We start from the raw sequence: 26,598 nt of genomic DNA, 5'->3' as shown, positions 1-26,598 counted from the left end.
GCAAGACTGTCTCCGGTACCGGAGCCTGTGGAACGGTGTGGGACATGTCAGTCCCCGGTTGGGAATCTATCGCCAGACAAAATTGGGCTTATTTTTTTTTTTTTTTTTTCTTTTAACAAATGCTGTCTAAAATAATGCTGTCTCAAAGCCCTGATCCACATCAATGCACAAGACAGGCCCACGGACCTTCGTGCCTCCACGGACAGGCCCACGGACACGCACATGACAACACATAGAGGCGAATCGCAGTAACTTTGATCGCGATGTGGAGATCAGATGAGACAACTGGAACGAGCCACTATCACCTGAAGCAACAACAGCTCTCTCTCACGAGCCTCTCTGCTCTGCCTGAAATCCTATTCCCCTGGCCTGCCTTGGTGTGTGTGCAGGTTCCTGTGTGTTTATGAGCATGTGTGTGTGAGAGACCTCCTGCAGAGAGAGAGTTGCGTCCCACTAGGTGACCAGCCTTGGGCTGCTGCTAGCCTTTCAATGCTTAATGTCACCCCCCCCTCCCCTGCCCCCCTCACCAATCCCAGATCAGATCTAACACCTGGAGGTGTTTCAACACTCCTTTCGGTCTCTTCTCCTCCTCCCCTCTTCTCTGTCCTAACTACAGCTTCAGATTGCCACAAGTCCTGTATTTCTCTGTATATCTCTCTATCAGGAGAGAAGAGGGGAATGGGTAGGAGGGGAAAGGAAAGTAGGGTTAGGAGGAATGGAGAGAAGAGAGGAGGAATGGGGAGGAAAAGAGGAGGTGGCGCAATGGAGAGAGTAGACAGGAGGAATGGAGAGAGGAGAGGAGGAATGGAGAGGAGAGGGAAGTAGGAAGGAGCATTCAGACTAATGAACCATCTGCTCTGTCACAACCAGTAAAGCTTCCCCTCCTCCCTCCTTCTCTCCCTGCTTCCTCGCTCTCTCATCTCCCTCCCTCCTCTCCTCTCCTCTTCCCCCTCCCACTGCCTCCCCCCCAACCAATCCCGTTATCTGGGGTTACAGAGTTGTTAGTTCGCTGATTACACACACAACACCACCACCACCAACAACAAACTCAGGCAGGTTTCCAGAAACACTTTATTGTCATGGATCATCGTCATGGAGACCACGCCAGGTGGAGCTGCTAATGTATGGCACAGCGTGTCTGTGTGAGTGTGTGTGTCTGTGTGTGTGTGTGTGTGTGAGTGAACTCTGGGCATATTAACATGTGACAGACAGAAACAAAATAATACAATAATAACAAATAAAAAAGACAAAGGCCATTCCTCTCCACTCTGAGAGATGAACACACACACAACTGGACTGTGCAGGAAATAAAAAGTGACTGGACAGGAGGGGGGAAGAACAGAGGAGGGGAGAGGGAGAGGAGGAGAGTTACTCTTCTGTGGATGGACTTTGCTCTGTAACACTCTCCCCTGTCTGCACGTCCCCCTCTCCCTCCTCCCCCTCTGCCTTCCCCTCTGCCTTCCCCTCTGCCTTCCCCTCTGCCTTCCCCTCTCCCTCTCCTCCCTCCCCCTCCTCCCCCCCCTGGGTGAAGCCCTCTGAGGGGGTGTCTCCATCGTAGAGGATGTCCTCAGGGTTGGGCGCCGGGGGACAGAACTCCTCCTTGGGAAGAATCTTCTGGAACACGGACTCCGCCTGGACCCACACACACACACACACAGTTAGATCCTTTCCAGAGGCAGGTGTGTATGTGTGTACCTGTCTGTGTTTTTTGTGTGTGTGCATATGTGGGTGTGACTTACCAGAGAGATGGAGTGCTGACTGCCCAATGAGCTGTCAGGCCCTGAGCACACATGGATGTTATTGGGCAGGTCGTAGCTGCTCTCAGCCAATCCTGAGCTATCTCTCATGTTGAAGTACATCACCCATAACACTGAGGGGCGCTGGTCTACTGAAACACACAAACACACACACACAGACACACACACACACACGAACATGAACATACACACCACGATGAGTGTTATTATTGTTATTCCAGAACAAGTTTAAAGTTGTACTGAGACTAAGATGACTGACAGACAGAGAGAGAGAGACAGAGGAGGAAAAGACGGGGAGGAGGGAGGGAGAGATGAGGGAGAGAGAGGGAGGGAGAGATGAGGGAGAGAGGAGGGGAGAGAGAGGAGGGAGAGATGAGGGAGAGAGAGAGGAGGGAGAGAGGAGGGGAGAGAGAGGAGGGAGAGAGAGGGAGGGAGAGGGAGAGAGGAGGGGAGAGAGAGGAGGGAGAGATGAGGGAGAGGAGGGAGAGAGAGAGGAGGGAGAGAGAGGAGGAGGGAGAGATGAGGGAGAGAGAGGAGGGATAGACGGAGAGAGAGGAGGAAATGGAGGGTGTCTGCTTTCACAGCTTATCTGTGATTGGTCCTAATAGGCTGACATTTGCTTGGCTGGGTGAGATCACTCACATGCACACACACATGTATAAATCTACACACACAGACACTCATACGCTCACACAACCATTCACACATACATAGACACACACACACATACACATACACCCAGGCCTGCACACAGTTGACAGTGGAGAACAAGATGGGGAGAGAGGGATGGAAAGATAGAAAGAGAGGGGAAGAGAGAGAGGAAGGCAGAGGGGTAAAGGAGAGAAAGGGTTAAAGAGAGAGAGAGAGCGCGCAAGGGATGAGAGATAAAGAGAGGGATGAGAGAGAGAGGGGTGAGAGGGCTCCAGGTTTAAAAGTGTCAAACTGTCATTCTGTATCATTACCCTTTAAAATGCAAGACCAAACAAGGGACCAAAGAAAAGGAGGAGAGGAGGAGAAGGGAGGGAGGAGGAGAGAGGGAGGAGAAGGCGGGGGAGGAGAGAGGTGTCAGTCTGAAATGTCAAAGTGGTCATTACCCAAAATGTCAGACAATTATAATATGTGTTACTGTTCCACTGCAGTCCACATCTGCTTTCTGTGAAGAAGTGGGATTATAACACACACACACACTCACATCCTTGGCTAACATCAATCCAGCACACACACACACACCCGACTAACAAAAACCCAGCACACACACAAACACACCCAGACACGCACACAGACAAATGATCAAAGATCCTGCCGGTGACTTTGTCTGTCTGACCTGTTCAGCCCCAGTGCTTCTCGCCTCTCTTCTTCCTCTCTCCTCTCCTCTCTTCTTCCTCCCCTCTCTCCTCTCCTCCCCTCCTCTCTTCTTCCTCCCCTCTCTCCTCTCCTCTCTTCTTCCTCCCCTCTCTCCTCTCTTCCCCTCCTCTCTTCTTCCTCCCCTCTCTCCTCTCCTCTCTTCTTCCTCCCCTCTCTTCTCTCTTCTTCCTCCCCTCTCTCCTCTCCTCTCTTCTTCCTCCCCTCTCTCCTCTCCTCTCTTCTTCCTCCCCTCTCTCCTCTCCTCTCTTCTTCCTCCCCTCTCTCCTCTCCTCCCCTCCTCTCTTATTCCTCCCCTCTCCTCTCTTGTCTCCTCTCCTCTTCCTCCTCTCATTCATCCTCAGTATCAACACTATTTGTTCTGACATTTTAATTAAAATACTACTACCTTATTCTCCTCTGATAAAAAGGTTGGTGTCACACACAGACAGACATACGCACACACACCCACACACACATACAGACAGACACGTGCACACACACACGCGTGCAAGGGAAGGAAGAGAAATGATGGCAGACAGAAAGAGGGAGCGAGGGAGAGAGAGAAATATTGAAGAGAAAAGCAGGGGGGGCGATGAGATGATAGAGAGAAAGATGGAGAGAAATGATGATGAGACAAAGAAAGAGAGATGTAGGGGTCGGGAGAGAGGGATATGGAGGGAGAGAGAGAGAAAGAGAGGGATATAGGGAGAGTGAGAAGGAGGGAGAGAGAGAGAGAGAGAGAGAGAGAGAGAGGGAAAAGAAGAGACAGAGAGAGAAAAAGAGAGGGAGCAAGGGAGAGAAAGAAAGAAGGGAAAGAGAGTGAGGGAGATGGGGTAGATGTCAAAGGAAGAGAAAAGGAGAAGATCTCCATCATCGATGTCAGCAAGCTGATGACCTACTCACACACACACACACGCACGCACACACATGCACACGCGCACACATACACACACACAGGACAGTGTGAGTGTCTGGGCCAGGTCAAAGCTGTTGTATCTCTATCTAAGGTTTATAATGATGATCCCCTCCACAGCTCAACACATAACCAAACACACACACAACCCCACATCAGTTATACACTGTCACGCACACGCCGCCACACACACACACACCTCCCACTGTCCCACACACAACCCCACATCATCTCACAACCACCCACACACACACGCGCACACCCTCACATCGACACACACAAGATAGACCCGTCTACCTTCAGAGGGCTCTTCCCCGTCACTGGTTGTTGTCTGGAACATTCTGGAGACAACGGGGGAGAGGTCCTGGTGGGCAGAGCCCATCGACGAGCAGGTCAGATGGACCAGGTCTGGAGGAGAGAAGAGAATTGTGGGTAGGAGAGAAGGGGATTGTGGGTAGGAAAAGAGGATTGTTGGTAAGAAAAGAGGATTGTGGGTAGGAGAGAAGAGGATTATGGGTAGGAGAAGAGGATTGTGGGTAAGAGAGAAGAGGATTGTAAGTAGGAGAGAAGAGGATTGAAAAGGATTGTGGGTTGGAGAGAATAGGATTGTGGGTAAGAGAGGATTGTGGGTAGTACAGAAAAATTTGTAAATATTTAACAGGCAGATCATTTAATTCTGGATGACTGTCTATCGATGTTAGTAAGCATCAGCAAGATGGTGAGGTATTGACAGCTATGCTAGCTTCACCAAATCGAACCCTCCTCTTCATCACACCAGATCTAACCCTCCTCTTCATCAGTATAAATGATAGTGTACACCCTGCTAGTCTGGCTCCTCACAGATTAATGATGCACCCACCCTGTGTGTGTGTGCACGTACAAGTGTGTGTGTGGAGGGTGCAGGTGTCAGTGTGTGTGTGTGTGTGTCTGTGTGTGGAGGGTGCAGGTGTCAGTGTGTGTGTGTGTGTGTGTGTGTGTGTGGAGGGTGCAGGTGTCAGTGTGTGTGTGTGTGCGTGTGTGTGTGTAGGTGTCAGTGTGTGTGTGTGTGAGGCCTGTCAGCATGATCATCATGCTATGATTGCTACTGATCCACTCAGGTAGAACTACATTACTTAAGGAGCTATACAGCTATCCATCTTAATCCTCACACACACACACACACACACACACACTCCTGCACCACACCTCTACACTCACACACCCACACAACTGCATGGGGCAATAGGTCCACTTCCATCATTCTAGATGACGGCTGGCTGATAAATAAGTCCAGTGCCATTAAAGACAACCGCCGTTATAAATACCACTTCATCTAATGATGTACCCGTCGTCATCATCCTCATCATTTTCACCTTCATCATCATCACTGCCATCATCAACATCAAATCTTATCCCATTTTGTTTGTATGGGCTTTCTTTTTTAATTTTTACAAGCAATGTCACAAAGGGCTTCACGTACGCCCAGAGAACTCCACCTAAACCAACCAAAACCCTCCGAGGAAGACGAGGAAAGACCCCCAGTAATACTCAAGAGGACAAACACGGAAGAGACCTCGGGAGGAGCAATCCGGTGAGGGCTCCCCTCCTCCAGAGACGCTTAGTAATACAGACAGGAGCAGGCCAGAGTCAGAATGCCATTATGCAGAAAGAACAGAGCCGCCACCTTCAGCGTCTCCATCATCATCATCAACAACAGAGAGGAGGAGACACGGAGCAGAGAGGAACAGGAGAGAGGACAGAGGAGAGAGGAGAGAAGCACTGGGGCTCAGGCAGACGGGGGGGGGGGAGAGGAGAGGAGAGAGGACGGAAGGAGGAGAGGAGACGGGAGAAGGAGAGGCGAGGGGACTTACATGTTCCAGGCATGCAGGTCATGGAGGAGGAGCAGAGCTCCACCATCCTCACTGAAGGACCTCCACACTCCACAGGAGGGATGCTGACCAGAGACACCTGCACACACACAAGCATACACACACATAAGCATACACAAGCATACACACGCACACGCATACACACACCCAGTTAGTCATGTCCATGTGCAGTGTGTGTAGCTGCTTCCAAAGCCTGTTACGTTAACCCACTGAATAACCAGATTATAGAATAACAACACTGTCTGTCTGCCGGCCTGTATGTCTATCTATCTATCTGGTTTAATCAACTGGACAAATGTCTCAAAGTTTTCCCTCCTGAGACAGACCAATCACACACCTCTGTTCTCTCTGCACGCACGCACGCACACACACACAAACGCACGCACACACGCAGGGCTAATTACCCGTAGAGCTGAATATTTAATCTGGTTTGGTCTCCTGGTCATGTAATACTGACTTCTCAGAGACATCCTAATTCATTTCCTCTCTTCTCTCCACCCTAATGAGTATGAATGACACAAAAAGGTATTTTCTCTCTCTGCCTCTCTTTGTCTCCGTCTCTCTTCCTCTCTCTCTCCCCCCCCCCCCCCCCCCCCCCCCAGTCTCCAGCAGAGTGTAAGGTACTAAGGCTGTGATGGTGCATATATCAACCTGAAGGATCTCTGGCTCTTCATCACTGGCCTAGCTCCTCTCTTCCTCCCTCCTCTCCCTCCTCTATCTCAGATATGTCCAATCTTGTGCTCCTCCTTCCTTCCTTCTCCCCTCACATACATGTTGATCTCATTCAGTAATCTCAGTAAGTATTGGAACTCCTTAGATGGAGACCCATCCTGTTGCATGCTCTGCTTGCATAAGCTGTCTCCCTCCCTCTCTCTCTCCCTCTCTCTCTCTCTCTCCCCCTCTCTCTCTCCCTCCCTCTCTCTCTCTCTTTCTCCCGCTCTCTCTCTCTCTCTCCCGCTCTCCCCTCTCCCCCTGACATGACTGCAGACTCAGCATGCTGTCCGTCTCACCTACATGCTTCCATGTCGGACTGAACCGTGGGGGATGGGGGGATGGAGAGGGGGATGCAGGGAATGAGAGAAGGACGGGGAGGGGACGAAGGGATGGATGGAAGGATGGAGAGGTGGATGGAGGGATGGATGGAAAGATGGAGAGGGGGATGGAGGGACGGATGGAAAGATGGAGAGGGGGATGGAGGGATGGATGAGGGAGGAGGTGTACCTGCTGCTCTGAGTCGGAGGGGAGAACAGAGCGATCTGTGATGAGAACTGCTCTGGAGATCTGCCTGGAGGAGAGGGAGAGAAGGAGGGAGGGAGGGAGGGATGGGAGAGATGGAGGGAGGGATGGGAGAGAGGGGGGAGGGATGGGAGAGAGATGGGAGAGAGGGGGGCAGGGAAAGAAGTTCAAATCAGTGACAAAGAGGGACTGTCAAGCCGTTGCAGATATTGTTAACACGCGCACTCACACACATTACAATAGACACAAACACACACACACACACACACAAGAGTGACTGGTTAACTCTCACTTGGTGGGCGTGTGTTTCCTGTGCTCTGCTCCTATGAAACCGTCTTCCACCACAAAGTGGCTGCAGCTGATTCGCTGGCCATGGCTGTCAATCACAGCTTTACACCTGAGGGCAGGAGGAACAGACAAGATCTTCATCATCATCACCATTACCTTCATCGTTATCGTCATCGCCATCTTTTCACCATCGTCATTATCTAGTGAGTGAGTGAGTGAGTGAGTGAGTGAGAGAGAGAGAGAGAGAGAGAGAGAGAGAGAGAGAGAGAGAATGAGTATGTGTATGATAGTGTGTGAGAGCATATGACTGTGTGTGTGTGAGAGTGTATGAAGGTGTGTGTGAGAGACAGAGAGAGAGAGAGTGGATACGTAAGTGTGTGAAAGTGTGTGTGACCTTCCCTCTGCCCCCGTCCCAGAGTGGGATCACAAAGGAGTGCGTGTGTGGTGAGTGTGCGTGTGGTGTGTGTGTATGTGAGGTGTGTATGTGAGTAAGTATGTGTGTGTGTCAGGAGTTATAGATAGCTTTATAGGGCTCATTATGTACTCTAATGGGCTCGGGGTGACATCCCTGAAATGGACTTTCACAACACCCCCCACCCCCTCCCCCCACCAGGAACATCTCCAAAACCCCACTCCAACCATCGCCCCCCCGCCACCCACCCCCCACCCCCTGGAAACATGCTTGCCCGGCCCCTGCTTATGCTCATTAACCCAGAGACTGGGGGCGTAGGGAGATGGGGGGAGGAGGGAGATGGGGGGAGGAGGGAGTGAGGCAAAGGGAGTAAGGGAGACAGGGGGGGAGGGATGGTTTGGGAAAGGAGAGGGAGTGAAGGGGGAAAGAGAGAGGTGAGTGAAGAGAGGGAGAGGGAGGGAGGAGAGAGGGGTAAGGAAGAACAGAGGGGGAGGGAAGGAGGGAGGAGAAAGGGGGAGGGGAGGAGGGAGGGACAGTTTATGTAAATGAAGATTTATTTACTAGGAGGGGCCTCGGCACTGGAGGTTGACGCTTCAAATCAATCCTGAAACCAACCATGCACACACACACACTCACACACACACACTCACACACACACTTAAAATCAATCATGAACCAATGGAGTGGGATATGGAATTTGGTAAGGGCTGGGACATCCAGGGATGCAGGACACACACAAACACACACACACGTTGTGTTTACTTCTACCATCATAATCCTAAACAGACAGCATTAAGCATGCAGCTGTAACCATGGTGACCACCAGGTCAGTCTGTCAGGTGACCTACTGACCACACACAAACAGACACTGCAGAATAGACACACACTCACATACACACACACACACAGAGCACTCTCTCGTTCTCCTCTCCTCCTACTGACCCCCCTCTCCACCTCCTCCCTCTTCTCTCTCCTCTCCACCTCCTCCACCTCCTCTCCACCTCCTCCCTCTCCTCTCCACCTCCTCCACCTCCTCTCCACATCCTCTCCTCCACCTCCTCTCCTCCTCCTCCCTCTCCTCCTCCTCCCTCTCCTCTCCACCTCCTCTCCTTTCCACCTCCTCTCCTCCTTCTCCACCTCCTCTCCACCTCCTCTCCACCCTCTCCTCTCCTCCTCCTCCTCCTCCTCCCTCTATTCCCTGTCCCCTTTCTCATCTCTTCCCCCTCTCCTCTCCTCCCTGCCCTTTAGTTTTATGTGTGTAGTAAGTGGAGACATAAGCATGTAATTTATGATGGGAGGAAAATTAAAGTCATTGTTCAGTCCAGACACCTTGCCAGGTGTTTCACCTTGGTCAAACTTCTCATGATGGACGATGGTGGCCGTGATCAGCGTCGCCATGACGACATTGGGAGCGTGGCGAGGAGACGCTTTCTTACTGGTTTGCTGGCTGGCTGGCTGTTTGACTGGTTGGTTGGCTGGCTGGGTGTTTGACTGATTGGCTGTTTGTTTGTCAAACTGTCTGTTTGGCTGGATGGCTGTTTGTTTGTCAAACTGTCTGTTTGGCTGGATGGCTGTCTGTTTACTGACTGACTGGGTGACCGATTGGCTGGCTGTATTCCTGTCTGTTTAACTGAATGGCTGGGTGGGTGACTGACTGACTGACTGGCTGATGTTATAAGGGGCATTCGCTGCGAGTTCCAGTCTCGTAAGTGCGTTAGCATTAGCTAGCGAAACAGGGGGAGGGGAAAGAGAGGAGGAGGAGGGAAGACGGAAGGAGGAAGGGAGGGAGGATCAGTCATTACTAGCCTCACTTGCAAGCAGCTCTCCATTTGTCTCCCGGGGCAGGGCGGAGGGGCGGGGCGGAGGGAGGGACGGCTCTAGACCCTGAAAATTAATACTGCATCTAAATTCCGGATCCCCCATCTCCTCCTCGCCTTGGCGCGGAGAACTACACTGATTCACACACACACACACACACACACACACATAGACAGATGTTCCCAAACATCTGTGTGAGTATGTGTGTGTGTGTAAGTGTTTGTGAAAGTGTGTGTAAGTTTGTAAGTGTGTGCGAGTGTGTGGCAGTACCTACTTGCCAGTCACCTTGTCGACCACCAGACACTGGATAGAGTGGCGAAGACAGTAGATCCCTCCGAACACAGCACACATCCTGCATGTACACACACACACATACATGCAGTTTCAAATGTACAGCAGCACACCTGATGTAGTGAAAAAAGTGAGTGACTGGAGAGGTGGAGGTAGAGAGGATAATCCATGAGTCCCCTCCCCTCCCAGGAGAAGAGAGGGACTTGAGGTGAATCCAATGAACAACTTGAGGTTAAAGTGTAGGAGGTTAATCATACAGCCCATCTCCTTTCCAGCAGCCCAGCAGACTGTGTGTGTGTGTGTGTGTGTGAACAGGGGAAGCCCCTCTCCATGTCATTAACCTGGGCTGACAGATGTTTATCTGATATTACTCTAATTAACCCTCCCTGTCCGGACCAATCACGGTGTCCTGTCTGGACCAATCACAGCGGCCCGTCTGCCCAGATTCAAACAGCCCATACCCCCACTCCCACCCCCCAAAACCCACGTCAACCTCCTCCCCCATCCCCCCACATCACTCGCCATGCCGCCTAAATGAACAGTTGTGAGAAAGCCCCCCCCCCCCCCTCACCCCCTCCCCCAGCCCTTCCCCCGGCCTCTAAATGGCATCTCTGCTCCTATCAGAGTGTGATCGGGGCCAGGGCCTCTAACAGCCTGCAGAAACAATGGAGGCCTTTAATAGTCCGGCTCGCTGACAGCACACGCAGACATGATTTATGAGTTTGTGTATAATTTGATTATGCTATTAATTCCACTGATTACAGCTGCAGCTAGTGGGGAGAAGGTCACATCCAAAATAAATCTACGACACCCCCCCCCCACACACACACACACACATACACATACACACCCCCCCGTCCAAGAGAACAACTGCCTCCAACTAGTTGTTCCAGTAATTAAACCCTAATGTAAGAGACAGCTAAACAAGCTACAGGCTCTGCTCTCTCCTAGCTGCCTCTCTCCTAGTTCCCCCTCTCCTCTCTCTTAGCTGCCTCTCTTCTAGCTGCCTCTCTGCTCTCTCCGAGCTGCTTCTGCTAACTGCCTCTCTCCTAGATGCCTCTCTGCTAGCTGCCTCTCTCAAAGCTTCCTCTCTGCTCTCTCCTAGCTGCCTCTGCTAGTTGCCTCTCCCCTTGCTACCCTCTGCTGGCTGCCCCTCTGCTCTCTCCTAGCTGCCTCTCTCCAAACTGCCTCTCTGCTAGGTTCTATGGGGGAGTGCAGACTGAAGGAGGTAAAGAAGGAGGAGGTAAAGGAGGAGGAGGGGGAGGAGGTCAAAGAGGAGGAGGATGTGGAGGCAAAGGAGGTGTAAAAGAGTAGTTCTGTCCAGCAGATAGGCCAATGAGAGATGCACTAACATGACGATGATGTGGTCTATCAGTCCTGACTCTACTCCCAGACCCTACACACAGAATTGCCCTGCTTGTGCACACACACAAACACACACACACAAACACCCGCCACAAACACACACCCACATCCCCCCCCAAAACACACACACACACCTGTCAGCATCATGGCAGCAGATCAGTGTGTGATGTGTGTCCCAGCTCCAGAAGGGGGGTTATGCTTGGCCAATAATTAAAAGAAAACAAAGGGTCTCTGCCTGGCCACGCTGGCACGGGGAAATTAAACCCTTCTGGAGCCAAATAAATTACATGTTTATAGCTGGGGGGGGGGGGGGGGGAGACTTACACACACACACACAAACACAGAGAGAGACAGACACTTCATACACACACAAACACACAGACAGACAGACAGACTCCTCACATAAACACATAGATACACTGCATTAATTAATGCAAGTCCCGGTCCCCTCAATCTGCTGCTTTCTGATTGGAGCAGAGTGCCACAATATGCAAATCAAGCCCTGTCATGGACAGACTGCTTTCTCTGAGTGAATGAGTCATGGTGCACCTCTCTCTCTCTTCATCCCTCTCTCTGTCACTCCTCTTCCCTCTCTCTTCCTCCCTCTCCCTGTCTCTCTGACAATCTCTCTGATCCTCACTCTCCTCCTCTTTCTCTGTCCGTCCCTCTCTCTCCCCCTACCTCTACCTGGGCCAAGAGACAGAAAGAAAGAAAGAGGGACAGACACGGACAGAGCGAGAGACAAAAAGAGAGACAGGGACAGAAACAGTGAGACAGGGACAGAGAGACAGGGACAGGGAGACAGGGACAGGGAGACAGGGACAGAGAGACAGGGACAGAGAGACAGGGACAGAGAGACAGGGACAGAGAGACAGGGAGACAGAGAGACAGGGACAGAGAGACAGGGACAGGGAGACAGGGACAGAGAGACAGGGAGACAGGGACAGAGAGACAGGGACAGAGAGACAGGGAGACAGAGAGACAGGGACAGAGAGACAGGGACAGGGAGAGAGAGACAGCGACAGGGAGACAGGGACAGGGAGACAGGGACAGGGAGACAGGGACAGAGAGACAGGGACAGGGAGAGGGACAGGGAGAGAGACAGGGACAGAGAGACAGGGACATGGAGACAGGGACAGACAGACAGGGACAGAGAGACAGGGACAGGGAGACAGAGAGACAGGGACAGAGAGACAGGGACAGGGAGAGAGAGACAGGGACAGAGAGACAGGGACAGGGAGACAGGGACATGGACAGAGAGACAGATAGACAGGGACAGAGAGACAGGTACAGAGAGACAGGGACAGGGAGACAGGGACAGAGAGACAGGGACAGGGAGACAGGGACAGAGAGACAGGGACAGAGAGACAGGGACAGGGAGACAGGGACAGAGACAGAGAGACAGGGACAGGGAGACAGAGATGGACGGTGCCAGTGAGAGCAGAGGTTATTGAGAGCAGAGAGGGAGTCAGGCTGTCAGACTGAGGGATAATACAGGCAAGGACACACAAGCCTTTCATCACTTTATTAGCATGGCGCTACGCTCACTGATCTGTGAAGAACCTCGCAGACGACAGGAGGGCAGGGGGTGGGGGATGAGGAGAGTAAAAAAGGGGTGAGAGAGAGGGTGAGAATGGGAGGAAGGGACAGAGGCAAAGAGAGAGACAGTGGGTGGGGGGGCAGAGAGGGAGAGTGTAGGTAGACTGGCAAAGTGTTGGACAGAGAGAGAGAGGGAAGAGAAAGGATAGAGGGGGAGAGAGAGAGAGGGAGAGAGAGGGGGGGAGAAAGAGAGAGAGAGAGGGGGGGAGAGAGAGAGCAGAGATTATTGAGTTTGCTCCTCCATCTCTCCATCCATCACCAGCTAGCAGGTATCAGTGTGATGGATGGTGCCTCCTCCTTACCTAGCTGCCTCTCTCTCTCTCTCTCTCTCTCTCTCTTCTTTTCTCTCTCTTTGCTCTCTCTCTTTCCACCAAGCCTCCTTTCTCTCTCTCTCCACCCCTCCACACTCTCCTTCTGTCTCTCTCATTTCTATCTTCTTTTCTTTCTCTCCACTCCTCCACCTCCCTGCCTCCACCTCTCCACCCTTCTTCATCTCTTCCTCTAGTCAAGGTGAGGCGGGCCTCTATAGGTAAGTTATAAAGGTGAGGCTGGCCTCTACAGGTAAGCTGAGGAAAGGCTGCCCTCTACAGGTGAGGCTGACCTATACAGGTGAGGTATAAAAGTGAGGATGACTTCTACAGGTGAGAAGTGATGGTGAGGCTGGCCTCTACAGGTGAGATATACAAGTGAGGTTGGCCTCTACAGGTGAGAAGTGATGGTGAGGCTGGCCTCTACAGGTGAGGTATAAAAGTGAGGTTGGCCTCTACAGGTGAGGTATGATGGTTTGATCCAGAGATACAGCAGGTTAAAACAGCTGCTGGAACAAAGGATCCATTCCAATCCTGTCGCACACGCACACACCCTACAAAATGAGCTACATAGTGTGTGCGCTGAGGGTGTGTATGTGAGTGTGCATATGTGTGAGTTTGTGCTGAGTGTGTGTGTGTATGTGTGTGCTTAGTGTATGCATGTGCATGTGTGTGTGTATGTGCAGAGTGTGCCCAGTGTATACGTGTGTGTGAGTGTGTGCGTGAGACAGACAGGTGTGATCATGTGTAATTCTTCTTCACGTTGCTTATCTCCGCGTCTCATCCGGGGGAAGAGAATCTAATATGCAAATGACTGAGCCTGGAGCACAGAGCTGTATTAATATGCTACTGCTCAGGTAACAGATCACCTCCTCCTCTCCTCCTTTCTCTCCTCTCGTACTCCTTTCCCCTCGCCCTTTCTCCCCTCTCCTCCTCCCTCCTCCTCCTCCCTCGTCCTCTCCACTCCTCCCCCCTATCCACTCCTCCTCCAGCGTGAGTAAGTGTACCTGTACATCCCTCCTGACAGCTACAAGCAGAAGAGGAAGATGAGGAGAGGAGAGGAGGAGGAGGGGAGGAGGAGGAGGAGCAGGGGAGGAGGAGGGGAGGAGGTTTTAATCACTCAGAGAGATAATGATGGTGTGAATATGGCTGTCCTCATCTCCACTCAGACAGCATGAGTGATGGTTACAGTACGGAGAAGAAGTACAGCGCAGACACACTGTTACGGCGCACGCACACACAGCTATGGCAGAGACACACACACAAACTGCACACATAGGCTACACACAAACACACATAACTACATAAGAGACACACACAAACTGCTATCACACACAAGTGCACTGCTACAAATCACACACCAACTACTGCCACACACATACACAGCTGCAACGCACACACTTAACAGACACGCACACTATCACACACACACAACGCAGCAACACACAAACACAGCTGGGAGGGAGTCTGTTACTACAGGTATTAATGTGTAGTTAAATGGTAGTTAATGTTACCTTAATGTCAAGTGTTGCCCATTTCTGTATTCTAGCCTGGTGTGTTTAGTAGACAGAGAGCGGCTCGGTGAAGCTAACCCTAAGTGCTAGCGTTTCACCACGCTAAGTGCTAACGCTAAGCTAAGTGCTAGCGTTTCACAGAGCTAAGTGCTAACGCTGAGTGCTTAGTACTAGCATTTCACAGCGCTAAGCGCTAACGCAAGTGCTAGCGTTTTACAGCCCCGCTCCCAGCAGACCAGTGGTGCTAAAAGCTGCCATGTACAACCCACTGGAGACAGGCCAGCGAGCTAAGCTCCACTCAAAACACAGCCAGGACAGCAAGACGAGCTCCACTCAAAACACAGCCAGGACAGCAAGACGAGCTCCGCTCAAAACACAGCCAGGCCAGCAAGACGAGCTCCGCTCAAAACACAGCCAGGACAGCAAGACGAGCTCCACTCAAAACACAGCCAGGACAGCAAGACGAGCTCCGCTCAAAACACAGCCAGGCCAGCAAGACGAGCTCCGCTCAAAACACAGCCAGGCCAGTGAGCTGAGCTGAGCTCAGTGTGTGTGTGTATGTGTTCGCGTGTGAGGGTGTATGTGTGTATCTCACCTGCAAAAGCACTGTGGAATCTCCCCCAGACCATAGAGGGGAAACAGGAAGGGCGTGTTGCCATAGCGACCCAGACAACGCAGGAAGTGCTGCGTGGCCTTCAGACCCTCCAAGGTGGGCGTGTCCTCCGTCACCATAGCAATGGAGTGAAACAGGAAGTGTTGCAGGTTCTCAGTAAGCTTCCTTGTCTGGAGGAAGTCCCAAAATGGGCGTTCAGCATAGTCTGGAAGGAGTCACAGAGAGGAGGGGTCAGACTGCACGTGAATGTGTGTATGAGAGGAAGTGTGAGTGTGTGTGTGTATTACCCTGGTACTCCTCAGGGTGCTGTTGGTAGTCCAGGGAGAAGGTGAGGAACTTCATGAGCATCCTCTTCTCCACCACTGTCAGCTGCTTACTGGCAAACACATCTGACCTTGAGCAGGGCACCTGGGGGGGGGGGAGGGGGATCAGAAACACACTCTCAGGTATGGATACATATTCTCTAGACACGCGGGGAGAAGGTAGGTGTTCATCCTCGGCGACAACCTGGATGTGAAGAAGCACATCGCTCGCACAAAGCTGCCCCTATTCCCTACAGTAACCCTCTTCCAATCCGGGTCACTGTTACTACCTCCTCGCCGGCCTACCGGCCTTTACCATCCGCCCTATGCAGATGGGCCAGAACGCAGCTACTCGCTGATCTAGAGGCTACCCAAGTACTCACATCCCTCCCCTGCTGAGGTCACTCCACTGGCTGCTGTTCCACTCCATCCCTTTCTGTCTCTCGTTTGCCTGAGAACCAGACCCATGTGCCAGATCGGGGTTAATCTTGCTCTGGAAGATGTCTGGTCCCCCTCCCATTCAAACAGATTTCCCGCCCGGCATTGAAAGTGCCGGGCGGGCCAATCACAAGCGTTTATCTGATATGGGGCAAGTTGAGTACGGTGACTGTACAGATGAGGGTGTTTCTGTTTTCGTTCGCTCCGTCCAGAGGCGTTGCGGCCACATTGATAACACCCCTTGGAAATGGAAAATTTACTTAGAGGCTCCAGACTAATGAAGCTTAACGCGAGTTCAGTCACGCGTGACCGAACTCTGCATGCTCGGACCATACACCATTATGTCTCACTACACACTCGCCCCCCCCGTCATGCACACTCTCTCCTTTCCCTCCACCTCAATGCCGGGGCTGTCATCGGGGTCTCTATGTACGATTAGCCGCTCTCTCTATCAATTAGCACAGTGACCTCCCTCCTCCGCTAGCCTATCGTACCGCTGCCGCGCCTTACGTTTCTCCCCGTTTAGTTTGTCCGTGCTACCACTGGGAGTGACCCTCCACCTCCCCGTCGCCGCACGGTGGCTTTGTCTGATCCCTCGGCTCTTTCTGGCTGGGTCGTCGGCTGCCTCCACCGCCACCAGTGCCTGGAATGATTTCTCTTTTGGCTGCAGAGCTGACGCCCATTGATCATTGATTTCCCCATGGGGTCTGAGCGCCAAACACCTCGTCGTTCAATCCAGCATCTTTTGTCAAATAAATATCACTTTGCTCATCCCAGGTCTCTCCTGATTGAAATATGCTTTTGCAAATTGGTCTGGTGAGGCTAGGCTAGGACGCTAAACAGGTCAGGTGCAAAGCCCTGACCCCTGACCTCCGCTGTGGCCAACAATCCCTGTGTGTGAGTAGTGTCATGTGACGTATTCATTTAGCCAACACTTTTTACCCAAAGCAACGTACAGTACAGTGCTTGATTTTAACCTGTGAACTCTTGATCTGCAATCAAGCGCTCTAAACTACTGAGCTGATTGTGTGTGATTGAGTGTGTGTATATGGAAGAGTGTGAGAATGTGCGTGAGAGAGCGTGTGAGTGTGTGTGTGATTGAGTGTGGGGGTGTGTGTGAGAGTGTGAGTGTGTGTGTGATTGAGAGTGTGTGTGTGTGTGTGTGTGTGTGAGAGAGAGAGTGTGTGTGTGTGTGTGTGTGTGTGTGTGTGTGTGTGTGTGTGTGTGTGTGTGTGTGTGAGAGAGAGTGTACCTGCTCCACATGGCCGTGGCGGTAGGTCAGGATTCGGGAGACGTTCTTGAACTCAGCGTAGCGGCTGACGTTGGACTTGATCAGCAGGTCCACCAACGACCCCCGAGAATACATGAGCTGGAGGGCAGAGGTCACAGGTCAGAGGTCAGAATCCATGAGCTTGTAGGCAGAGGTCACAGGTCAGAATCCATGAGCTGGAGGGATTATGTCACAGGTCAGAGGTCAGAATCCATGAGCTTGTAGGCAGAGGTCACAGGTCAGAATACATGAGCTGGAAGGCTTATGTCACAGGTCAGAATCCATGCGCTTGTAGGCAGAGGTCACAGTTCACAGGACAGAATACATCAGCTGGAGGTCAGAAGTCACAGGTCAGAATGTATCAACTGGAGGTCAGAAGTCACAGGTCAGAATAGATCAGCTGGAGGTCACAGGTCAGAATGTATCAACTGGAGGTCAGAAGTCACAGGTCAGAATAGATCAACTGAAGGTCACAGGTCAGAATAGATCAACTGAAGGTCACAGGTCAGAATAGATCAGCAGGAGGTCACAAGTCAGAATGGATCAACTGGAGGTCACAGGTCAGAATAGATCAACTGGAGGTCACAGGTCAGAATTCACAGGTCACAGCCGACACAGGACGACCCTTCCAACTTTATTACAGTCCTCCTCCATCACCAGGGCAGGTAACAGGGTGGAGGAACAATGATGACAGCTGTCCACTAATGTCAGGGTTAGGGTCAGGGTTACTATGCCAACCTTGGAGACCAGGTCGATGTTGAATCTCCGCCCCTCTTTCAGAATTTTGGCGTAGGTGATCTTCTTCCTGGGTTCTGATTGGCTCTCAGCTGAAGAGGGGTGAGTCTCCGTCTGGGATTCAGTCAGCAATGGTTCCCTCTTCTCCTCGTCATCCTTCTCCTCCTCCTCCTCCCTCTTCTCCTCCTCTCCCTCCTCCCTCTTCTCCTCCTCCTCTCCCTTTGCCTCCTGGTCCCCCTTCTCTTTCTCCTCTCCCTTCTCTTCCTCCTCCCCCTTCTCTTCCTCCTCCCCCTTCTCCTTCTCCTCCTCCTTGCTGTCCAATGCTCCTCCCGTCTCAGCTCCGCCCTGCACTCCTGGAGGAGTGGGTCGCTGCTCCTCCTCCTCCTCCTCCTCTGGCTCCTGGCTGGAGACACAACAAGAGTCAAACCAAGTGCTCCCGACGTGGCTCAGGTCTGTAGAGATGAGCGAGACTGTGTGTGTGTGTTCTACGGCTAGACTGCTTGTGTGTGTGTGATTTACAGCTCGACTGTGTGCATGTTCTACAACTAGCCTTTTTCTGTGTGTGTGTGTGTGTGTGTATGCGTGTGTGTGTGCGCACCTGGCGTAGCAGTACACCTCCAGGTTGGTGATGGAGGAGTCAGTGGAGTTGAGGATCAGCCCCTCCTCCCCCTCGTCCAGCTTCTCCTCCCAGGAAGTCCTCTGCTCCCCTCCTCCATTCTCCTTCTGCTCCCCGCCTCCGTCCTCACTCGGTTCTCCTCCTCCCTGCTCCTTCTGTGTCTGGGGACACAGAGCACACAGGCTAGCTGATGTAGAACACACACACAGACTTGCTGTAGGTCACACACAAGTAAGGCATAGAACACACACACACACAGGCTAGTTAACACATGGCTGTCAACAGAAAGGTCAGACCAAACATCTCACTGTCACACCTCCAATTAGTCACACCATCATCATCACTATGATCATCTTCACCACCATCATAACTATTATCACCACCACCTTTCTCATCCTCGCCACTATCAATTTCATCTTTTTCCTATGTGTGTAAGTGTGGGTACTCACCCTGTGTCAGTCTATCCAGGACAGCAGTGTGTGAGTGAGAGAGAGAGAGAGAGAGAGAGAGAGAGAGAGAGAGAGAGAGAGAGAGAGAGAGAGAGAGAGAGAGAGAGAGAGAGAGACAGAGAGACAGAGTGTGTGTGTGTGTGTGTGTGTGTGTGTGTGTATGCTCAACCTGTGCTGGTCTATCCAGGACAGCAGTGTGTGTGTGTGTGTGTGTGTGTGTGTGTGTGTATGGGTGTGTGTGTGTCCTCACCCTGTGCTGGTCTATCCAGGACAGCAGTGTGTGTGTGTGTGTGTATGGGTGTGTGTGTGTCCTCACCCTGTGCTGGTCTATCCAGGACAGCAGTGTGTGTGTGTGTGTGTATGGGTGTGTGTGTGTACTCACCCTGTGCTGGTCTATCCAGGACAGCAGTGTGTGTGTGTGTGTGTGTGTATGGGTGTGTGTGTGTACTCACCCTGTGCTGGTCTATCCAGGACAGCAGTGTGTGTGTGTGTGTGTATGGGTGTGTGTGTGTACTCACCCTGTGCTGGTCTATCCAGGACAGCAGTGTGTGTGTGTGTGTGTATGGGTGTGTGTGTGTACTCACCCTGTGCTGGTCTATCCAGGACAGCAGTGTGTGTGTGTGTGTGTATGGGTGTGTGTGTGTACTCACCCTGTGCTGGTCTATCCAGGACAGCAGTGTGTGTGTGTGTGTGTATGGGTGTGTGTGTGTACTCACCCTGTGCTGGTCTATCCAGGACAGCAGGCCGTTGAAGGTGAAGCTGGCCCAGTTCCCTGCATAGTAGTCCCTCCTGGGGGAGGTAGGGAGAGTTTACTGGAGACACACACACACATACACATACACACACACTGCTGTCCTGGATAGACCAACACAGGGTGAGTAGTATACACACATTCACACACACACTCACCCCCCTACATAAAAACACACACACACATACTCACCCCTCCGTTCACACACACTCAAACCTCCAGCCCCTCACCTGTCCACATGAAGAACCCTCTGTCCTACTCTGGAACAGGCAGCAGCGATCACTGACTCTGAGAGCCCTGCAAAACACACACACATTGTTAGAACGCATACATATATATATACACACACACACAAGCACATACTGTTAGAACACACAAACAACACACACACTGTTAGAACACACACACGGTGTATAAAAACACAAGTACATACACACAGACACAAAACACACACACAGTTCGAACACTGACACACACACGCATACTGTGAGAACACACACAACCAGTCCTGCTGACAGAGTGCTGAATGGAGCAGCTTATTTCATTAGAGGACTGTGTCTTCATCCAGTTGATGTGATTGTCCTGGTACCCCTGCCCTCCTGCCAGACTAGAGGCCCATAGCCTCCATCTACTGTAGCATGTTGCTGAGTGGACTGGGAGAGTGTGTGTGTGTGTGTGTGTGTGTGTGTGTGTGTGTGTGTGTCTGTGTGTGTGTGTGTGTGTCTGTGTGTGTGTGCGCGTGCAGCTGCGTTAAAGCAGATTTTATTGAGGGAGAGGAGTTGAGGCAAGAAGGAGAGGAGAGGAGGAGAGGAAGAGGAACAAGACAACCAACACTGTTGGAGAAAGAGAGGGAGAGGGACAGAAAGAGAGGGAGAGAAAGAGAAGCCCTACACAGAGAGAAGGAGACAGAGGGAGGGAGGGAGGGTAAAACAGAGAGAAAAAGAGAGAAGGGTGAAAGTGACAGAATGAATAGGGTGAAGGAGAGGCAGCCCGCCCCCCCCAAAACGACCTCCCGCCACCCTAAAAGAATGACAAAAAAATATATATCATTAGGCTATTTCCCCCCCCCCCCCCCCCAAAAAAAAAAACACAAACAAAAACGTGCGAGATCAAACTGTTTTCACACATACAGGCAATTCTCAAAAGTTCAATTCACTTGTGACAAATGTTCGTGCAACGTTCGCCCTTGTTATTTACACCTGATCGCATGTCGATGAGTAGGCTATACTAGATCCACTTACAGCGACTAAGTTTGCACGAATTCGCCGACTCGCTCCTCGCGAGTGGCTCCGTGTGGTGCTGGGAAAAACATTTACTTTCTTGCATTTACTGTGCTAGCCGTGTTCTGCAAGCTGGTTTCGTTCTGACTGGCAACATACTGAAGTTGCTCGTCATGAATGCCCTAATAAACGCATAGAATAGGGCAGGGGCGAATCTAGGTTCCCACTTTTGGGGGGGGGGCTAAGCCCCCTAGATAAAACCTATTATTTTTCCTGTGACCCAGAATAATTTTTTTTAAATATCCTTTTAAATAGTGTCCTCTAGTGGGTTTTAGGAAGAGAAATTAACACATTTTGATTTTAAATATAAAAAATAAAGTATATATATATATATTTTTATTTTTTTATATTTGGGGGGGCTAATGAAACTTTAAATAGGGCTAGATACGCCCATGGAATAGGGTCTGCTTCTCTTGCTAGGCTACCTGTTTGCGCTGCCAGGCATCTCACATATTGATGGGTCGTTCGCGAATGTCTTGTAGGTTCTTCCCTTTGGCACTTACTTTGGTTGTTCACAATGTGTGCTTCATATTTTGGCTACTCGCGATGTTTTTTGGCTATCTTGTTGTTATGATCAGTGACCTATGCACTTTGTAAAGCTCTCTCTTGGAAGTCGCTTTGGATAAAAGCGTCTGCTAAATGAATAAATGTAAATGTAGGTGAACGTTGGGAGCTGGCTCGCATATCTGAAGAGCCGACTCTATTTTTAATAGATTAATATAGCCTATAAAAATGTAATGATTATGAAATAATGCATTTTAATTGTATTTAAAATAATTGACTAATTCAAAGAACAACAAAAAAAAGGCCCACACGATCATCCTCACATTCTGTTCCTGTCAATCATACACGTGGTGTCAACCAATTATACTGCATGAGGGAGGGCCGAGCCAACTCACACACACTCAGTAGTAGTTGAAACTCGGAGGAGGGCCATAACAAATCAATGCATTTTTTAAGACATTGTGGTTAAGGTAGAGTATGATTTCATTTAATAATTAAATTACAATTGTTTTCACACCTATCTTAGTCAAATTCGTAGTTAAAACAGTTATTTTTTAAAGAGATGTTCGGGAGCCTAAAGAGCTCTTTTCAGTGAGCTGAGTCAAACGAGCCGGCTCACAAAAAAGAGCCGGAATTCCCATCACTAATCGCACACTGACTTGCGGAGCCTGTCACGTGCCTTCCATTGAAATTGAATGGGAGGCAACATTTTGGTCAACCGCCCCCCTTGAAATAAAAATCCTAGGGGAAAGACTGCATTCCATCTGGCCTTGTTCTGCAGTAAGTATGCCATCAACCCACCCACCCCCAACCCATCCAAAACACACACAAATCTCATCTCTCACCTAACATACCTATCTCACACACACAATAGGAGAGTGATTTATGACCTGGTCTGTCAGCTAGCCACCCTCTCCTGGAGTGTGTAACAGTAGGTCTCCCTGGTCTCTATCCCACCTCCACCTATTCCTCCATCTCGATCTCTACATCCACCTCACCCTCTCCTCATCCACCTCCTGCACCTGCACCTTCACCTCTACCTCACCTCCACCTCCCTTACCCTTAACCCTCCATCTCATTACTACCTCCTCCTCATCTCCACCTCCTTCTGCACCTCCACCCTACCTCCACCTTTACCTCAATTCCACCCCACCTCCCAAACCCTTAACCCCTCCACCTCACTACTACCTCCTCCTCACCTACACCTCAACCTCCACCTACCCTCAACCTCCACCTCACCCCTTACACAATAGCATCCCTCCTCCCTGTCTGATACTGTGAGGTGATCTGCAGCCTTCATCCGTCTGCCCGACAGCTCAGCACTGGAAATGTTGTTAAACAGTGTGTGAATAACGCCCTCAGAAAAGCCCTCTCCACCTGTCACCCGTCCCTCCCTACCTCCATCCAGCCAGTCATCAATGCGCATCGTGTTTGTTAAAGCAAAACATAAGACAACCATAAACCAGCCCTGCCACTGAATAGGAAAAGAATGGAGAGAGGTACGAGAGGAGAGAGGAGAGGAGAGCATAGCAGAGGAGAGGAAGACAAGAGAAGAGGAGAGGAAGAGAAGACAGAACAGGAGCTCAGAACGCACTCAGCAACAAAGCTATGAAACCATAAATCTCTCTTCATCTCCCGGAGAGAATCTTCCCGAATGGCCGCTCTCTCTGGTTCCACCTTGAGAATCATCCAGCTGTTATTTATGGTTTGGGAGAGAGAGACCAGGTCTCGGCCAGGGCCAGCAGCCTCCTCTCAGACACACACACACTCACACACAGACAGACAGGATAGGCTACTCTACACACACAAACACAAGATACTCTGTATACACACACACACACACACTAGACACCATACACACACCACTCTCACACACACCATATTATTTACACACACCACACCCATGCGCACACACAAGCTCATAAACGACTGTACCAGCCCATTGTGACTGAGACTATAGGCTGTGTGAGAGTCTACATATTGTATGAGGGTCCACTTCCCACTTCCAACAGAGGAGCTCTTGTCCCTTATGACACACACAGTAATGTCCACCCTCCCCCCTCACCAACCCTCTCTCTTGTACTCACCTTCCTCCTGTTCTCCCCCCCTACTCCCGTACTCCCCCCCTCCTGCCCCCTACTGTGGGTCAGCTGTGTGTTTCTGTTCAGAGCCTGACGGGGTGGAACCAACAGGAACACCCGACACACACACGCACTCCTGACACACACATCTGACACACACACAAACAGGTGAGGGCCCACCAGATGGAGACAGTGTGACATTATATTCATTAACAACTGTTCCCTATGTGGTGTCCACACAAATACACACACAGATACACAGACCCTTGGGTAAACACACACACTCAGGTACACACACACACAGGTACACAGCCTGCGGCCAGGTGGGACCAGGTGGGCCAGGAAAAGAGCTCCACGCCTGTCTGCCCATCCCAGAACCAGAACGCTGTGTGTCAGACCAGAACCAAGCCAGCCAGACCCAGGCCAGCCTGCCCCTCTCACCCAGACACTGAGCAGTATGTGTGGGGTGTGACTGCAGTCTGGAGTCCAGCTGGCTCTCGGTCTCGCTCCAGATAGTCCCACTCCGACACAGAACTGGGCCGGACAGAACCAGAACAACTCCTGCATCGCTAGTTTCCATCTCAGTCTGTGCCAAGTCAATAATGTCATATTATTGTTGCACTGTGCCTGGTGGCTGAAATGTGGCTGCTGTCCAGACTATATAACATGGTAGCCTGGATTATCTATGAGAATGGTGGCTTTGGTTTTTGCTTACCGCCTTGTCCTCTTTCAGACACAAGGTTTGGACTCGGCCGCTCAGTCCATTTAAGGTTAGTTGAGAGTACTAGAACAAAGCTACTCAGTATTGCTATGACTACATAACTTTCGGGTTACACACACTAGCAAGCTCTACCTACCTCCTAACCAACAACCATTCAAACTTCGTTTTTACGACTTAGCATGAAAATGCTGGGTGTTGATGGAGCAGTGTGTGTTATCTGTGTGTCTGGACCAGGAAAAGAGTGCAAGCGGTGGTGTTGGGATGGCTGGACACACACCCTGCACAAGCGTATCATTCAGACAAAGGTCATAGCCTACATATAGCCTAAATATGATATGTCATATTCTGTACAAAGTGTGCATGAACGTGCACCAATTTCTTACCCTTAAAAACGCCACTGACTGTGTGTGACAAAGAGCGTCATGTCCACCCAAGCCTAGCGGTTAATTTAGTACTAGCCAGCAACATGACAGCGCAAAAACCACTGCTACTTGCTGGGGCTGAAGTTGTCAAGACGACAGATGCAAGTCATGGAGCTTGCCATGCTAGCCTGCTAGCTGTAGCTATTTTGAATAGCTCTAGATACCGTTTGATTTGGTCGTTGATGGTAAACAACATATTAATTACCCATTTAAACAACAGACAACTCGCTGATAAATTCAAATGGCTAGCCTAGCACTAGCGTAGCACACTACCAACAATGTCAACACAGCTGTCAAATGACGTGTACCTAGTAGTGATAATACCCACACTACTATCAACTGACCGGTTTGTTGAACGTATTAGCTCATAACATAAATTAATCATAGATTATGGCCACCACAACATCATACGGTGGGTATCATATATTATACTATATTAGAGCTAATAACCTAGATGGCTATCAACCTGTGCTGCTAGCGACGCAGCATCAGACAATATTTTATACCTAGAGTAGACTTCTCTCGTTTTCGATATGTGGCCAGTCGTACAACAATTTAATCTGCACAGTGACAAAGCGGCAGGTTAAGAAGTAGCATTCATAGTCAACATAATAGCGTTAGGTTTTCTTGTGGCTCAGTACCTGTCCCGAGTATGATAACATCAAATTCGGATGGTAGGTTGTCCGCAGCCATGTTGCTAGTTGTGTCTGGAAGTGCAAAGTCATGTGATGATGCAGGAAACGAATGACGTTGCCTACGAAGAAATCGCTGTAGTCCCAATTCCTGGACTACAGCGCAACCCAATTAGGCTACAGTAAATTTAATACTAATTAAGTTAAAAGAACATTCATCACAACCCGAAAGCAATCGATGCGGAAGAAAAGGTGTTAGTGAAATATTATGTTTGTAGACAAATTGTCCTCTTTTTGAGACCTAAAAAATGCGTCCGGGATTTGGCCTCGTCGGATATTTGTGTTTCTCTGGGTCTTTCACAAACTATTAGGCCCTTACAAATTTTGGAATGGTAACTCCCTTTACGCAGAAGCATATATAAGCCTACAGCCTAGACGTTCCACCTTCTTGCGCGAGCTGTAGAGAGAACTGTCAATTTGATCAAATAGTGCGGCATGCAATACACGACCAGCACCCGTCCGTCCGTCCCCCGTCCGTCCCCGTCCGTCCGTCCCCCGTCCCCCCCCGTCCGTCCGTCCGTCGACGCGACAAAGTGTCCTCTTTTTCACAAGCTCAAATCTGGTCACCCTATATAATAGCTGTGTACTAGAATAAACCTTGTTGGCGCAACATAATGAATATCTTGGACCAGTTGTGCACGTCGAGCTTCAGCCTTGGACAGTAGATCTGGGCAGTCCATGTAGGCCTACCTGTTTCATGTGAGCTAACTGTGTCATGTACCAGTTCTCAATTTGACATTAAAGAGATCCTCTCATATGCTGGATGTAACAGTAATCTTACAGCAATTATAGTAACAGACATTTCTGAAATATTATAGGCCTCTATTATGCAAAATACAAAATCCCCCAAATCCTACACTAGCCTACTACACTCCTGCCTCCCTACACTGCTGCTTAGTCCTACCTCCTCCTCCTACACTACTGCCTGGTCCTACCTCCTCCTATACTGTCTACCTCCTCCTACACTACTGTCTACCTCCTCCTCCAACTGTCTACCTCCTCCTACACTAC

At 50.6% G+C, this 26,598-nt stretch overlaps 1 protein-coding gene across 1 annotated transcript; it reads right to left on the bottom strand.

Annotated features, from left to right (window-relative positions):
- Positions 1-1,368: 1,368 nt before the first annotated feature.
- Positions 1,369-25,597, bottom strand: chm (CHM Rab escort protein). Its single transcript, XM_067228858.1, has 15 exons — positions 25,537-25,597; positions 20,118-20,184; positions 19,853-19,925; positions 18,670-18,848; positions 18,075-18,474; positions 17,319-17,435; positions 15,614-15,734; positions 15,309-15,531; positions 9,911-9,988; positions 7,411-7,515; positions 7,104-7,167; positions 5,865-5,961; positions 4,312-4,422; positions 1,740-1,888; positions 1,369-1,632 (listed from the first exon to the last, which is right to left on the bottom strand). The coding sequence occupies exons 1-15, from the start codon at positions 25,586-25,588 to the stop codon at positions 1,369-1,371; spliced, it is 2,100 nt and encodes a 699-aa protein (XP_067084959.1). The 5' UTR covers positions 25,589-25,597.
- Positions 25,598-26,598: the final 1,001 nt, after the last annotated feature.

The sequence above is a fragment of the Osmerus mordax genome, chromosome 25 (assembly GCF_038355195.1).
Source record: "Osmerus mordax isolate fOsmMor3 chromosome 25, fOsmMor3.pri, whole genome shotgun sequence".
In the NCBI taxonomy this organism is placed as follows: Eukaryota; Metazoa; Chordata; class Actinopteri; order Osmeriformes; family Osmeridae; genus Osmerus; species Osmerus mordax.
This window is presented reverse-complemented; position numbering and strand designations above follow the sequence as displayed.

What these genes read in the sequence shown, in the direction of transcription:
- chm (XM_067228858.1), bottom strand. Translation starts at nt 25,588, where the DNA reads ATGGCTGCGGACAACCTACCATCCGAATTTGATGTTATCATACTCGGG. An exon ending in TGTTATCATACTCGGGACAG is followed by an intron (nt 20,185 to 25,536) that starts GTACTGAGCCAC and finishes TGTGTTTTGCAG; the next exon opens with GGCTCTCAGAGTCAGTGATC. An exon ending in GACCTGCATGCCTGGAACAT is followed by an intron (nt 4,423 to 5,864) that starts GTAAGTCCCCTC and finishes TCTCTCCTCCAG; the next exon opens with ACCTGGTCCATCTGACCTGC.